The 13,814-nt window shown below is 43.5% G+C and overlaps 1 protein-coding gene across 1 annotated transcript in view; it reads left to right on the plus strand.

Annotated features, from left to right (window-relative positions):
- Nucleotides 1-13,092, plus strand: part of UNC5D (unc-5 netrin receptor D) — a 423,168-nt gene extending 410,076 nt beyond the window's left edge. Inside the window, exons 15-17 of the mRNA XM_056860892.1 lie at nucleotides 192-356; nucleotides 2,406-2,584; nucleotides 12,818-13,092. Coding sequence (XP_056716870.1) covers nucleotides 192-356; nucleotides 2,406-2,584; nucleotides 12,818-13,022 — 549 coding nt within the window. The 3' untranslated portion in view covers nucleotides 13,023-13,092. The remainder of the gene's footprint in view (nucleotides 1-191; nucleotides 357-2,405; nucleotides 2,585-12,817) is intronic.
- The last annotated feature ends 722 nt before the right edge of the window (nucleotides 13,093-13,814 follow it).

Consider the following 13,814-nt stretch of genomic DNA (forward strand, 5'->3'; position numbering starts at 1 on the left):
AGGCTCTGCCCCAAAAATCTCCAGATATTCCCCAACCTGGAGTTGGCAACCCTACCAGGAACCCATATATACAATGCCTTTCATTCCATGGAAGGAAGGTGGGATAGGCAGGCAACAAATCAATGAGAAATTGGTGGTGATTGTACTGTGCATTTTTTCCCTCATCCAACTTCCTCTCTTTTCTTTTCCAGGAAGTTCCTTTTTCACGTGTGTGGTGCAGCAACCAGCAGCCACTCCACTGTGCCTTTTCACTGGAGCGCTACACTCCTGCCACAACACAGCTCTCGTGCAAGATCTGTGTCAGACAGGTCAAGGGCCACGAGCAAATCTTGCAGATCCAGACATCGATTCTAGAGGCAAGTTGCCCTTCCATTTCCCATTAGGCTTTATAAAACATTTTCTTCTTAAAACAACAAAACAGCTTTCTTGTCTTTCTTGATTACCACCTAAGCACATTGAATATTTGCTGTTAGTCTGATTAAAAAGTCAGGAATGTTTGGAAGTCTTAAAATTGGAGGGCTTTAAGAGGGGAGTGGACATTTTCATGGAGGAAAGGGGTATTCATGGCTACTAGTTAAAATGGATACTAGTCATGATGCATGCCTATTCTCTCCAGGAGCAGAGGAGCATGCCTATTATATTAGGTGCTGTGGAACACAGGCAGGATGGTGCTGCTGCAGTGGTCTTGTTTGGGGGCTTCCTGGAGGCACCTGGTTGGCCACTGTGTGAACAGACTGCTGGACTTGATGGGCCTTGGTCTGATCCAGAAGGGCTTTTCTTATGTTCTTATGTTATTAAAATTGTCTGAATTGAAGGAGCTGGGTTTAGAAGCAACTGGGTTTAGAGGCGAGATTTCTATACAAAGTTTCTTCTTCCCTTCTTATGTGGAAGACATCTATCGATAGAACCCCATGGGCTTCCCATTCATAACTGCTTCTTCAAGGAAATTCTTTGGTACAGCATTTTCTTTCTTTCTTACCCTGTCTCCAAAAAGTGGAAGAAAGACTCTGCTGATTCAGCAACTCCCCCCCCCTTTAAAGCCTTGATGCGTCAACTTATTGTTACTGCTGCTTTTGCATGCCAGGTAGCAGGCATCTTATCGTCTGAGAGCAGCCTGCCCAATCTGCTGCATATTTAATTTAAAACAATTGGGGGGAAATGTGATGTATCTACAATATTTCTATTACTTTGCATGGATGTCTTCTGCGAGGCGCCATTAATGTTATATGAAAAGGCTTGTCGTACCACTTCGATGAAATATTTATACCGCAGGAGGACCTAGAAGTCCCAGCTGGGAGGTGGAGCCTCTTGCATTAGACAGGGAGAAGGACACATGAAAAACACTGTTCCTGACCCATAGAGGCTTGCTGTCTCAAGGATTTCAAAGCGAATAGGAAAAAGAAACCTGCCAACAAACTGAGGAATGTCTGCAAGCAATGACTTGACTTTAGGGAAAGCAGCGTGAAGCACTAAAGAACCCCTCTGTACAGAATGTTCCAGCATTTCGCTCATAGGAATGCCTTCCACAAGTCAGACCCTTAATCCATCTAGCCTGCCATGTTGGCTCTGACTGGCAGCAGCTCTCCAATCTCTCAGAGGTTTTTTTTAAAATGATTTAATGATTTAAAATATGGCTACTAGTTGAAATGAATACTAGTCAAGATGCAAACTTATTCCCTCCAGGATCACAGGAGCATGCCTATTATATTAGGTGCTGTGGAACGCAGGCAGGATGCTGCTGCAGCCATCTTGTTGGTGGGCTTCCTAGAGGCACCTGGCCGGCCGCTGTGTGAACTTACTGCTGGACTTGATAGGCCTTGGTCTGATCCAGCATGGCTTTTCTTAAGTTCTTATGTTGTTCTTATAAGAAGAGCCCTTTTGGATCAAACCAATGGTCTGGCATGCTGTTTCCCACAGTGGCCAGCAAGGTACCCCAGAATGCCCACAATGAGAGGCACAAGGGCCATAGCCTCCCTGCTTTCTCCCCTTCCACCCAGCAACCGGTATTCAGGGGTATGCTGCCTCTGGATGTGAAAGTTCCATTTATGTACGAAAGTGTCATCAAGTAAAAAATGACTTATGGTGACCCTAGCATGAGGCTTTCAAGGCAAGTGAGAAGCAGAGGTGGTTTTTCCATTGCCTTCCTCTGCAGTCTTCCTTGGTGGTCACCCTTCCAACCCTGCTTAGCTTTTAAACAAGTTAACAGTGTACAGCATCATACATTTCAGTGTCTTTCCTTAAGTGGCATAAAGAGATTAACCTCTGTGTTTATTCTTTAACGAGAAATATCTGCACAGTTATTTTTCTGCAAACTCATATTTGGATGCACACAGGGATTGCCAGCATAGTTCAAGAGGCTGGTTCAGGGAGAGCAGAACCCATTAAGTGTTTGGTTTTGCCTGCAGAATGAAAGAGAAACCATCACTTTCTTTGCACATGATGACAGCAACTTTCCTGCTCAGATGGGCCCGCAAGCCTTCAAGATACCCTACTCCATTCGGCAGAGGATATGTGCCACTTTTGACACCCCTAGCTCCAAAGGCAAAGACTGGCAGATGTTAGCACAGAAGAACAGCATCAACAGGTAACTGGAGGCAATTCTGTATGGCAACCCTTGTGGCACGGATCAGCAATTTTTTGTTGTTTCTGTTTTTTGTTTTTGTTAATACCTGTGTAGTAATGGAAGTGTATATACCGTGATCAGCATTCAAATACCCTGAAAGCAGCCTCTGACATTTTTCAGGAGCCCAAGATTATATATGAGGATAACCATAAAAGTATTTATAATAGAGAGTCAAAGCAATATTGAAATAATAGCTTAAGCCATTAAACTGACAGCAGAAAACACTGATATTGCAGGACCCTCCCACCCTCTAGAGCTATTTCCAGTGCTGGGAAAGTTTATTCCCAGGGTCAAGAGCCTCATGTATAACAATAGCTGCACCTGTGAGGTGGCTGTAGTGGGGATGAAGAAAGGAATGAGACCTTCCTTGTTATTTGTGTCTTTATTTGTTTATTTACTACGTTTGTCCCTTGCCTTTCTTCCCCGTAGGAACCCAGAGTGGCTTCCATCATCCCCCTTTCCCCCTGTGATGTAGGTTAGTCTGAGTATGTGACTGGCCCAAGGTCACCCAGCAAGCTTCCATAGCAAAGTGGGGATTCTAACCTGGGTCTCCCAGACCCTGGTCTGACATTCTAACCACTACAACCCACTGACACCACTTGTTGCCCTCTTACCTGAACAGAGCTCCACTCATAAAAATGATAGAAAGGAGAAACGGTGTCTCCTTCCCTCTCCGCACTACAACTGCCTACCTGGTGTGGCTATTAGTATATGCATGTCCCTTGATCCTGAGAATAGACTTTCCCAGCATCAGAAATGGCTCTGAGGGGAAGGGGGAGCTAGGGATGATCCCATGATCCTTGCACTTACAGATTGCAGGATCCAACTTGATGTGTCAAAAGTAATGAAGGACATTCCAGTATGTACCTGCGGGACCATCTCTCCGGGAATGCCCCCCCCCCCGGGAGCCCTACACTCGATGGTGATCCCCAGCCCAAGGAGTGTGCGGCTGTCCTCGACGAGTGCCAGGGCTTTCTCAGCCCTGACCCCAGCCTGGTGGAACAGCCCTCATAGCCACATCAGGGCCCTGTGGGACCTAAATGAGTTCTGCAGGGCCTGTAAAACGGAGCTGTTCCACCAGGCTTACAAATGAGGGCAGCCACAAGTTTTTTCCAATACCATCGTTTGCTGGCCTCCCCATCCTTCCCCTCCCCAACTTGGCTTTGGAGGTTCACTGCTTGGCCTGGTTTTCTAGCAGCTTCTATCGTTTGGAGTCATGATTTCCATCTTGTTCTATTTTACTGTTGGAGAATGTGATTTTAAAGTGTGTTTTAATCGATGTTTTTATACTTAAAATGTTGTGACCTGCACTGAGCCCAGCTTGTCGGCAATGAGGATGGGCTATAAATATGAATAAATAAATATTCCAGTAGAATATACTCTGAGCCCTTTAACTCACCATTCATTATTTAATAATCCAATGACCCAGCAATCTTGGACAGCTTTTACCTTGCATAAAAATGATAACTGGTAAAGAGGATGAGGAATTGATGGCCCAATTCAGGCATCATATTGAACCGTAGTTAAAGAAGCCGAATGAGGATTTGGCGAGATGACCAACTGTTTTCCCATATGGTGATAAAACCTGCTGCAACACAGGAAGATATGGAGAGTCATCCAGTTGCCTTTCCTATCCTCCCTACAGACACATACATGTGAGGGCAATATATGCCTTCTGTGACAATACTATGTAGCCTCATTCATGAAGGACAACAAGGAGTAGGAGAGTAGCAGAGTAGAGGGTCTCTGTTCTTGCTGATGGCTAAGGATGTTGTATAAAAAATGTGTCTTGGCAGCTGATCTTCATAGTTTAGAAAAAAACTACCAGACATCCTATGAGGAAAGGACATCCTATGAGCAATGCTGATTCTGTGACCTTAGACAGATCATGAGAGGGAGGGCACCTTGGCCATCTTCTGGGCATGGAGTCACTGAGGGTGTGTGTGGGTGTGTGGGGTAGTTTGGAATTTCCTGCATTGTGCAGGAGGTTGAACTAGATGACCCTGGTGGTCCCTTCCAACTCTATGCTTCTATGATTCTATGACATTTCCCTGGTTTGCTTGACTTGTGTGGGCCTTGCTTGTTGCAGGCTCCTCACATGTAGCTCCTTTTTGCACATGTAGGAAAACTGTTCAGGACTTATTTTATTTATTTATTTATTGCATTTATATCCCACCCTTTCATGGCAAGCTGGGCTCAGAATGGGGCTTCTGCTGGAAAACATGGTATCCAGAGCGATGACTCATACAGGTGCTTCCTGCCAGGTTTTTGCTTTCTCCCTCCAAAAAATGGGAAAAGCTGCCAAGCCAGTGTGGTTGGAGGAGAGCAGAATCCACCCGTTTCATCCACATGGACAGGAGTGAAACTAAGGCAACAATAAAATATCAATTGCAACATTGACATAAGGGCATAGAAAGTAGCAGGAACGTACCACTTTGGAGAAGCTTAACTTCAGAAGTGGAAAGAGTCCAGGCAATTCAAGAGAAGCAAGAAGGCGGATCAATAAAGCAAGAGAAGGGTTTCCTTTTGTTGTTGTTTATCAGCATAGATGGAGTTGGAAAGCAAGCAGCACATGATTGATCTCAGTGCTTTGAACCTACAACTGAAAACAGTTGGATTACTGAAGAAATTGAGTAAGAGCTTGTTCCTCATTTTGAAAGCAAAAACAAAAAAACAGCAACAGCCAAACTCTGTACCTTTGAAATACTGGGGAATCTTTCCAAGCTCCTAATCTGGGCATTTGTTAGAGTTGTGGTTTGGAACAACCCACTGTACCTTCTGGAAATGAAGCATGTGTGTTTTCAATTGGCTACACTAATTGTGCAGAGAGGAAAAAAGAAACAAGACACGAGAGACACGTTGGAGTTGGACGCTTTTTTCTGAATGTGGAATAACGGTCTAGTCCCACAGTCTGCTTGTGTTGCTTCCAAACCAAGATGCATGCTGTTGGAAGAAGTCAGTGCAGGTGGCTGATCTTGGCTGGTGGTATTTTCTTGTGTTTTTGTTGTTGTTGTTGCCATAGAGCTCCTTGGGTTTCTTAATAACTTGGATATCTATTATTAAAGTCAAGATGGGAAAGAGATATTTTCTTGGCAAGTAGATTGCACACCTGAGCAGTTTATTAGCACTGCAGACCATAATCATTGAGAGCATACCCTCTCTTCTTAAAATGAATCCTATTAAAAAATGAATTCATGTAATTGGAAAAGATTACCACTTTCCCTTTTCTTTGACACTTTCTTATAAATGCTCTTCCACGCTGTGTATGTTTATAGTCACCCATAGATAGCAGACCTTTTCTGGCTTGTTTATTGCCCAAGCCATGATTAAATATAAATCTACTGATATGGAGTCATATGATCAGGAAATCTTTACAATGGTAGCAGGGGGTGCATTGCAAGCAGTTCATTACGGCATTGCTTCATGCATATGGTAGCTTCCTATGGCTCTCTGGGTTCAAATCATGATGCTGGTGATACCCTGCAACACCTTAAATATCCTGGGTGTAGCATATGAAGCTGACTTACACTGTCATATCATTAGTCTACCTAATCTAGTACTCACACCCTGCCAGAAATGTTGTTAGTCTTTAAGGTGTTACTGGGCTCTTGCTCTTTTCTACTGCTACAGACAGACTAACATGGCTTCCCATCATGATCTTATCTAGTACTGTGTGTTATGGCTAGCAGCAGTTGCCAAAGATCTCATACAGAGACCTTTTAGTTGGCAAAGTCAGAGCTGAAACCAGGAACCTTCTGTTTGGAAAGCATATGCTCATCCGTGATTATCTTTAATGCCTTAATACAGCTAGGGGGATTTCCACATGGATGTATAAAGAATCAAGTGTGGAACAGGCCTTGGACTTGACATCTGAAGGTTATTAGGGGTGGTATTTAGCTAATACAGCAACAGAAAAGGTTCCTCCACCCCCAATTGGAAGGCTTGCTATCAATCTGTCAAATAAGGAATGCACGAATGGGCTGGTTCTCACTGATTCCTCCTCTACTACAAATTCCCTTTCCTTAGAGATACCATAAAGCAGAATCAATGCAGGACCAGCCTAAAGCATGCCTGACAAGTGTTCATCCAGCCACTGCTTGAAGACTGCCAGTGAGGGGCAGCTCACCACCTCCCTAGGCAGCCAATTCCACTGCTGAACTTCTCGTACTGTAAAAAAAAAAAAATCTAATATCAAGCCGGTATCTTTCCGCCTGTAGTTTATACCCGTTATTGCAAGTCCTGTCCTCTTCTGCCAACAGGAACAGCTCCCTGCCCTCCTCTAAGTGACAGCCTTTCAAATACTTAGACAGCAATCATGTCCCCCTCTCAACCTCCTCTTTTCCAGACGTAATATTCCATGTTGTGGACCATCATAAATGGGTAATGATCTGCAGGTTTGATCAGTTTGGGCATTCAGTCTGCAATATTTTTAATCTTTGCTCCTGGCAAGCAACACACCCCTTGAGCTAGGGGGTCAGGCCTGGACACATGACATTCCATACCCTTCAGCAGAGAGTCACCGATGACCAACACTTCCCTTTTCCTAGAAATCTAAGTGTCTTCTGGAAATGGTGTGAGACCTTTGAATTCCATTTGGTTTGGGGGAATTAGGGGTCAAGTGAACAAGAAGGGATTTAATAGATGTAGGTGACATCTTAATTTGGTACTTTCCCCTGATGGGATAGGCTATAAATCAATGTAAATAAATGGATGAATGTCAAGGAAATTATCACATAATTTCCCTTTGTTTTTCCAAACATCACGAACTTTAGGCTGTGAGGAATTAATGTTACCCCCAGTGAAGCAACAAGTTCAACTTGAAGAAATAATGCAAAAGCTAATTGGATTGAGCTGACGGCAAAAATGTGGCTTCTCTGATCAGAAGTGTGTCATGGAAGGGGTTGTCTTGTGTGTCAAGGTGTTCTGAGTTCTTTGAGCAACATTTACCTATTGATTGGTAAATACAGAGCTCAACCCCTCGGTGAGGAAGCTTAGGGATGACATTTTGCCAAGAATTATGTGGGCAAGGTTTGATGGTTTTCCAGAAGGCTTTGGACCTCCTGGCTTTAGCTGGTAAGCTACTCTTTTTTCTGCCTTGTCTAGGTTTTGTGCTATAATTAGGAGATACAATTGCTTACAGGGTTGCCAACTGGCTGGGGGGGAAATCCATGAGCCCCTCCTGCTCCTGTACGTTCCTATACAGAAATCAGCCAGTTAAACTTTTCATGGCAGGGAGCTAAACCCTTGCTCGTTACTGCACATCAAACTGCCGTTGAAGGGATGGCAACAGGGGCCATTTCAAAAGCTGGCAAGCAAGTCATTGGTGATACCGCCAAAGTTCATATTGAACTGGCTGAGTGTATCAACTTTGGTGGCTTCTAATACTCGTCTGCAATTCAAAGTAATCACTGTGGCCCACATGAGTTCTCCTGTAACTTAGATTCAAATTTCCAAGTGCCTGACACCCATATTAAACCTCAAGTGGCCTCGGATAACTCCATTTCCCAGGATAACTCCATTTCCCAGGACTTATTCTATTTGAGATGCTGCCATTGCAGAGTTCAAGGAACAGAGATGGAGCCTCCAGCAAGTCTTCAGTTCCATCTCCACTGTCATCATACAGCAGGATGGGAAATGAGTGGGCGAGTTCAAAGGATTGATGAAAACCACATGGACCTGTTTTGCTTGTGATAACGTTGCCATGAACACAATGAGATCTGCACTCAGAAATAATCAGGACATTTTCCGATTCTTATTTTTTTTTTAATTGAAGTTTCACAGCTTCGGGAATTTTTCCTTTCCCCTCTATACATTGAATGTATGAAGTGGCCTTACACTGTCTGACCATTGAGCCATCTAGCTCAGTTTTGTTTACTCAAGACAGACCTAGAGTCTTAGAGGAAAAGTTTTTGACAGCACCGTGTACCTAAAACATTTTCACTGGAGGTGCCCTGTGATGCACAGTTCTAAGCTGCAGTACTGCAGTCAAAAGCTCTGCTCACGAACTGAGTTTGGTCCCGACGGAAGTCAAATTCAGGTAGCCAGCTCAAGGTTGACTCAGCCTTCCATCCTTCCGAGGTTGGTAAAATGAGGACCCAGCTTGCTGGGGGGAAAGTGTTGATGACGGGAAGGCAAAGGCGAACCACCCCATAAACATAGTCTTCCTTGTCAACGTCATGATGTGATGTCACCCCATGGGTCAGTAGTGACCCAGTGCTTGCACAGGGAACTACCTTTACCTGGAACTCATCATAAAGTTTTCCACTTGCAAATAATGGGCCTCCTTCTGAGTCACATCCCCACATTATAGAAGAAGCATCCAGAAGCTAGCATGCGTACATTTGTTGGGTTTCTACTGCTGCTGCTTGTACCATAAGACCTTCACAGGCTCTTGACATGGTTCTATCTGGTGCCCTTCAAAACAAAACAAAACAAACAAACAAAAAACCCAGATTGATAATGCTGTTATCTGTCTTCCAGCCTAAATGAAGCCTTTCTTTGTATGGTTGGGGTTTGTTCTATAGTCAGCTTCACAATGTTTACAGGGCCACACAACACCTTGGAGCTCAATTTAAAAAGCCAGCTGTATGGACAGCAGAACCCATCTTGGTGTCTGTCAGTTGTGTTTCATAGTAGACTCATGGTAGACAGAAGCACCCCACATATCTGGGCGATGAGGATTCAACAATATTGAATTGAAGCAGCATTTCCAGATATGGAGCTAATACCCATATATGTATAGTCAAAGCTATCTCATGACTAAGGACCAAATTAGACGAGACATTGGAAGATCTGCAAAGAAACGATCTGAGCTGAGCATGTTGTATTAGTAAATGTGGGAGAGAGGGTTGATTGAGATGGGGGCCACAATCGAGGAGCAGGCATGTTGATTCTTTTACCCTGCATTAATTACTGATGTATTTTTGGGTTCAATTTAAGATTTTTTTTTACCTTTAAAGCAGGGGTCCCCAACCTTTTTGAGCCTATGGGCACATTTGGAATTTTGAGAGGGAGTGGTGAGCGCCACCCAAAAATGGCTTCCATAGGAGGTGGAGCCAAATGGAATGCCTCCCTCCTCACACCTCCTGGGAAGAAAGAAACCCCGAAGGTGGAATGGAACCACAGTGATTAAGGAATGTCCAGGTGCTTACCAGCCTCCTGATCCTCCAGTAGAAAGCCCTTTCATTTTAATGATGGCAGCCAATAACAAACCCTGTCTTACAATGGCCCACCCACTTTCTGAAAAGCTCAGTAGGCACCAAGGGAAGTCCTGGCAGGCACCATAGCTTCCATGGGCACCATTTTGGAGACCTCTGATTTAAAGCCGTACACAACAGGGGACCCACATGTCTAAAGGACTGCCTCTCCTGGTATGAATATATATGCCAGCTCTGCTCATCGTATCAAAATTTCCAACAGAGTAACCTGTTCCAGAGCTTTTTCAGTAGTTGACTGAAGTTCTGGAACTGGCTACTGATGGAAGTACAAAGAACAGTGGAAAACACTGTTGTAAACCACCTTTATCAACCTTATACAAATGTTCTTTGCCATATTGGGCAAACATGCTGTTATTGCTGGTATGTTCCCTCAATGTAAAGACAAATGGCATGGGGGAAAGGGTTATTTCCCCCTCCCCACTGTGCTCTGACTCTGATCTGAATCAGCTTCTTCCTCCACATATCACTTAACAAGATCAATTCACAAATCTCCCACGTTAAGATTATTCTTTAACATGTAAATTGCCGCTATCAAAAGGTAATGTGTTTTGAGTAGGATTAGAAATACACCACTTGTTCTGTTCGGTGCTTCTTCTGTAGTTTTGTTGCGTCAAGTGTTCTTCTTATTCATCCAGTGATCTACTACGCATTGCTGTGGACTTTGTTCCTGTGAATGCACGCAAGATGTACATCTATTCAATACATCATGCAAGCCATACTTCCATAGTAATAATAGTAATCAAATTGTTATCCAATGTACCATTCCATCCCAAAATCTGGACATATAAAATGGCTGAAAAGGATGCATCTTTGATTGATTTTTTATTTATTTATTCAAATTTATAACCTGCCCTGATTCCCAGCAAGCCAGGCTCAGGGCGGATAACAATGATTAAAAACAGATTACATCCAGAAAACATCTAAAACATTCTTAAAACCATGATCATTAAAACCATTAAAAACCCTACTCAGATGGCCGTAACTACCCTAGGTGCCACAGCGACAAATATTAGCTGATCAGCCCCCAGATTTCAAAAAGGGGGTAGGATGGGGAGGCCAGTAAAGATGGATCTTCTTCTTGCAACTGCCCTCAATTATAGGCCCAGCAGAATAGCTCCGTTTTACAGGCCCTGCAGAATTCCCTAAGGTCCCGCAGGGCTCTGATGTCATCAGGAAGACTATTCCACCAGGCCAGGGCCAGGGCCAAAAAAGCCCTGGCCCTTGTTGAGGACAGCCGCACATTCTTCGGGCCGGGGACCACCAGTAAATTACTATTCACAAATCGTAAGGTTCTCTGGGGGGCATACCAGGAGAGGCGGTCCCACAGGTACGATGGTCCCAAACCATGTAAGGCTTTAAAGGTCAAAACCAACACCTTGAACCTGATCCGATACTCCAGCTGGAGCCAGTGCAGCTGTTTTAACACTGGTGTTATATGATCCCGCGGCATGGACAAGAAGTCCTATCAAGGAAGACTTGGGAAGCATACTTAGTTTGGAGGCTATGTGAAAAGAGAGGAAAACTCTTGTCCCTGGAGGGTAACCTGTGATAGCTGTTCTACATAATCAGTGGGCAAGCACTTGTGAACTCTGCCTTAGTTCCATCTGGAAGTGTTTTTTTTTTTTAAAGCAGTTCCAGTTCTATAGCAATTTCAACATAACCCCAGGAAATCCAAACTTTTCAGGGCTTATACATGCATGTATTATGTATAATGGAGCGGTATGTAAATATGATTATGCATATGCATGCTTGTGCAATAGGTTTGACTTGGATGATTATCCCCAGAGGAAATACTCAAGTCAATTTGTCAAGAGGCAGGCTTAATGGCAGAGTCGGAGAATAATGTGCATTCAAAAAAACCCAGTTTGTTCCACTAGGTCCTTTGCAAATGGATGTCCCGAACATTTCCATAAATCATGGGTTCACTTTTTTTTTTTTTTTTTTGCAAAATCAAAAAAGCCCAGTTGAAGAGAGGCAACTAAAAAACCAGGGTCTATGCCAAAGCACACCAGACCCCTGTAGAAAGGCAAATATCTTCACTCTCTCGCCTTGCATACAAATACATAATATTTCCTTATGCCATCATCATTTGCTACTAAATTATGGATGTCATTTTAGAAACGCTTGTTATTTAAACTAGGATACAGCTATCCCCGTCCATACAAATCACCTTGTTTATGCAGTCCTGAGAAGCCAAACTTTTGTTCCTTTTTAGCTGAAACGGTGCTTTCCCAGAATGCAGTGCCAGGGCCCTCTTCAGTGACTGTTGTTATGCTTTCCAAAAGTGCCAGGAAAAGCCAACAATTCAGAATAAGCCCATATGAACCTACCTGTTCTTTAAAGTTGTCCTCTGAGGCCCCTGCCCTTCTGAGTAGGAGCAGGTGATCAGGGATAGGTCCTTTTTTGTGGTGGCACACTGTGGAATACCTTCCCTGTGATATATAATGCCAGCTCTACTTTCTTTTAGGCACAAACTGGAGGCGTTTGTATTTCCCCCCCTTGTGTATTTGATTATTGATAGAGTTCTTTGTCTCTTCTTATTTACTCATGTTTGTTTTATTCTGGGCACTTTCACACATGTGGAATAATGCACTTTCAATCCACTTTCAATGCACTTTGAAGCTGGATTTTACTGTGTGAACTGGCAAAATCCACTTGCAAACGGCCATTAAAGCGGATTGAAAGTGGATTATTTGGCATGTGTGAAAGTGCCTTCTGTCTCAGAGTTTTAGGGTCATTGGTTATTGGTGGGTTTTTTTTTTTTTTTTTGTAAGACACCCTGAAGGATTTTAATTAAACAAGTAGAATGGTGAGATACATTTTTTTTAAAAAAAGAAACAGCAACATCCTTGTGGAGTTTATGAGGTGAGCTTCATGTTGGACTGATGATGGATTGACCTCAATGTCACAGTCTTACTGGTGACAGTCAGCATTCCCATGTCCTAACCACTTTGATTTTGCCTTTGTCTCCCTGTAGGAATTTGTCTTATTTTGCGACTCAGCGCAGCCCATCTGCTGTCATTTTGGACTTGTGGGAAGCCAGACATCAGCATGACGGTGACTTAGACTCTCTAGCCTGCGCCTTGGAAGAGATCGGAAGGACACAGCCCAAAATCTCGAACCTAACAGACACTCAAATTGAGGAGTCCAGCTTCAGCTACAGCAGACAGAACGGACTTTAGTGTTTGCTTTACTTTCAAGAACTGGGAGCCGGCTTAGACTTTGTACTTGAAGGAATTCATGTTGGCAGGGAGGAAATAGTGGTGGTGTTTCCCCCCCTTTTTTCTTCTGCATTTCATCTGATGGCTCTTTCCGTCATGCCCTCAGTCCAGTTTCCATTTGGAGGAACAGAAGAAACTGGTAAACCATAAGGAAGATGCAACCTCTCTGCACAATTCTTGCTGTGAGAGAGGGAGTGATAGCTCTCCCTCACCCAAGGTTAATAATATTGGGGTACTCAAGAAAAAGGGGGACATTCCTTGCTGCACAAAATGTGTAGGGAAGGCTACTGCAACCAAGAGAATGATAGATGAAATTTTAGTGAATGTTCGAAGACATGTGACATTCTAAACACTGGATGAGTTTGTGGTTTTGCTTGTTTTGCCTGTTCTCTATTGTTTTATATCTTGTTTTAGGCTAACTAGTACTTGGCAACTGGGCTGACACCTAGGATATAGCCATGTAGGAGGCCCAGGTCCAGACAAGATGAAACCGGCATGCAACTTAGTTCTTTTTTTAAAAAAAATAACATCCCTGGAATAAATTTTTTTTGTTTGCTTTTTGCCTTGGGCACCCAAAATTGCTATCAGTTTAGATTAATTTAAAAAGATAGTTGAGTCCACTACTGTTTGATGAAGGAGGCCCATTCATCAGTAGTAAAAGGAGTCATTTTTCATGGTGTCTGTTCACAGTAGGCATAGATGACCTCCACCTGCCTTCATTTGGATTAGGATGTGTGATTATAAGTGAATGAA

Source organism: Euleptes europaea, chromosome 14 (assembly GCF_029931775.1).
Source record: "Euleptes europaea isolate rEulEur1 chromosome 14, rEulEur1.hap1, whole genome shotgun sequence".
NCBI classification, from domain to species: Eukaryota; Metazoa; Chordata; class Lepidosauria; order Squamata; family Sphaerodactylidae; genus Euleptes; species Euleptes europaea.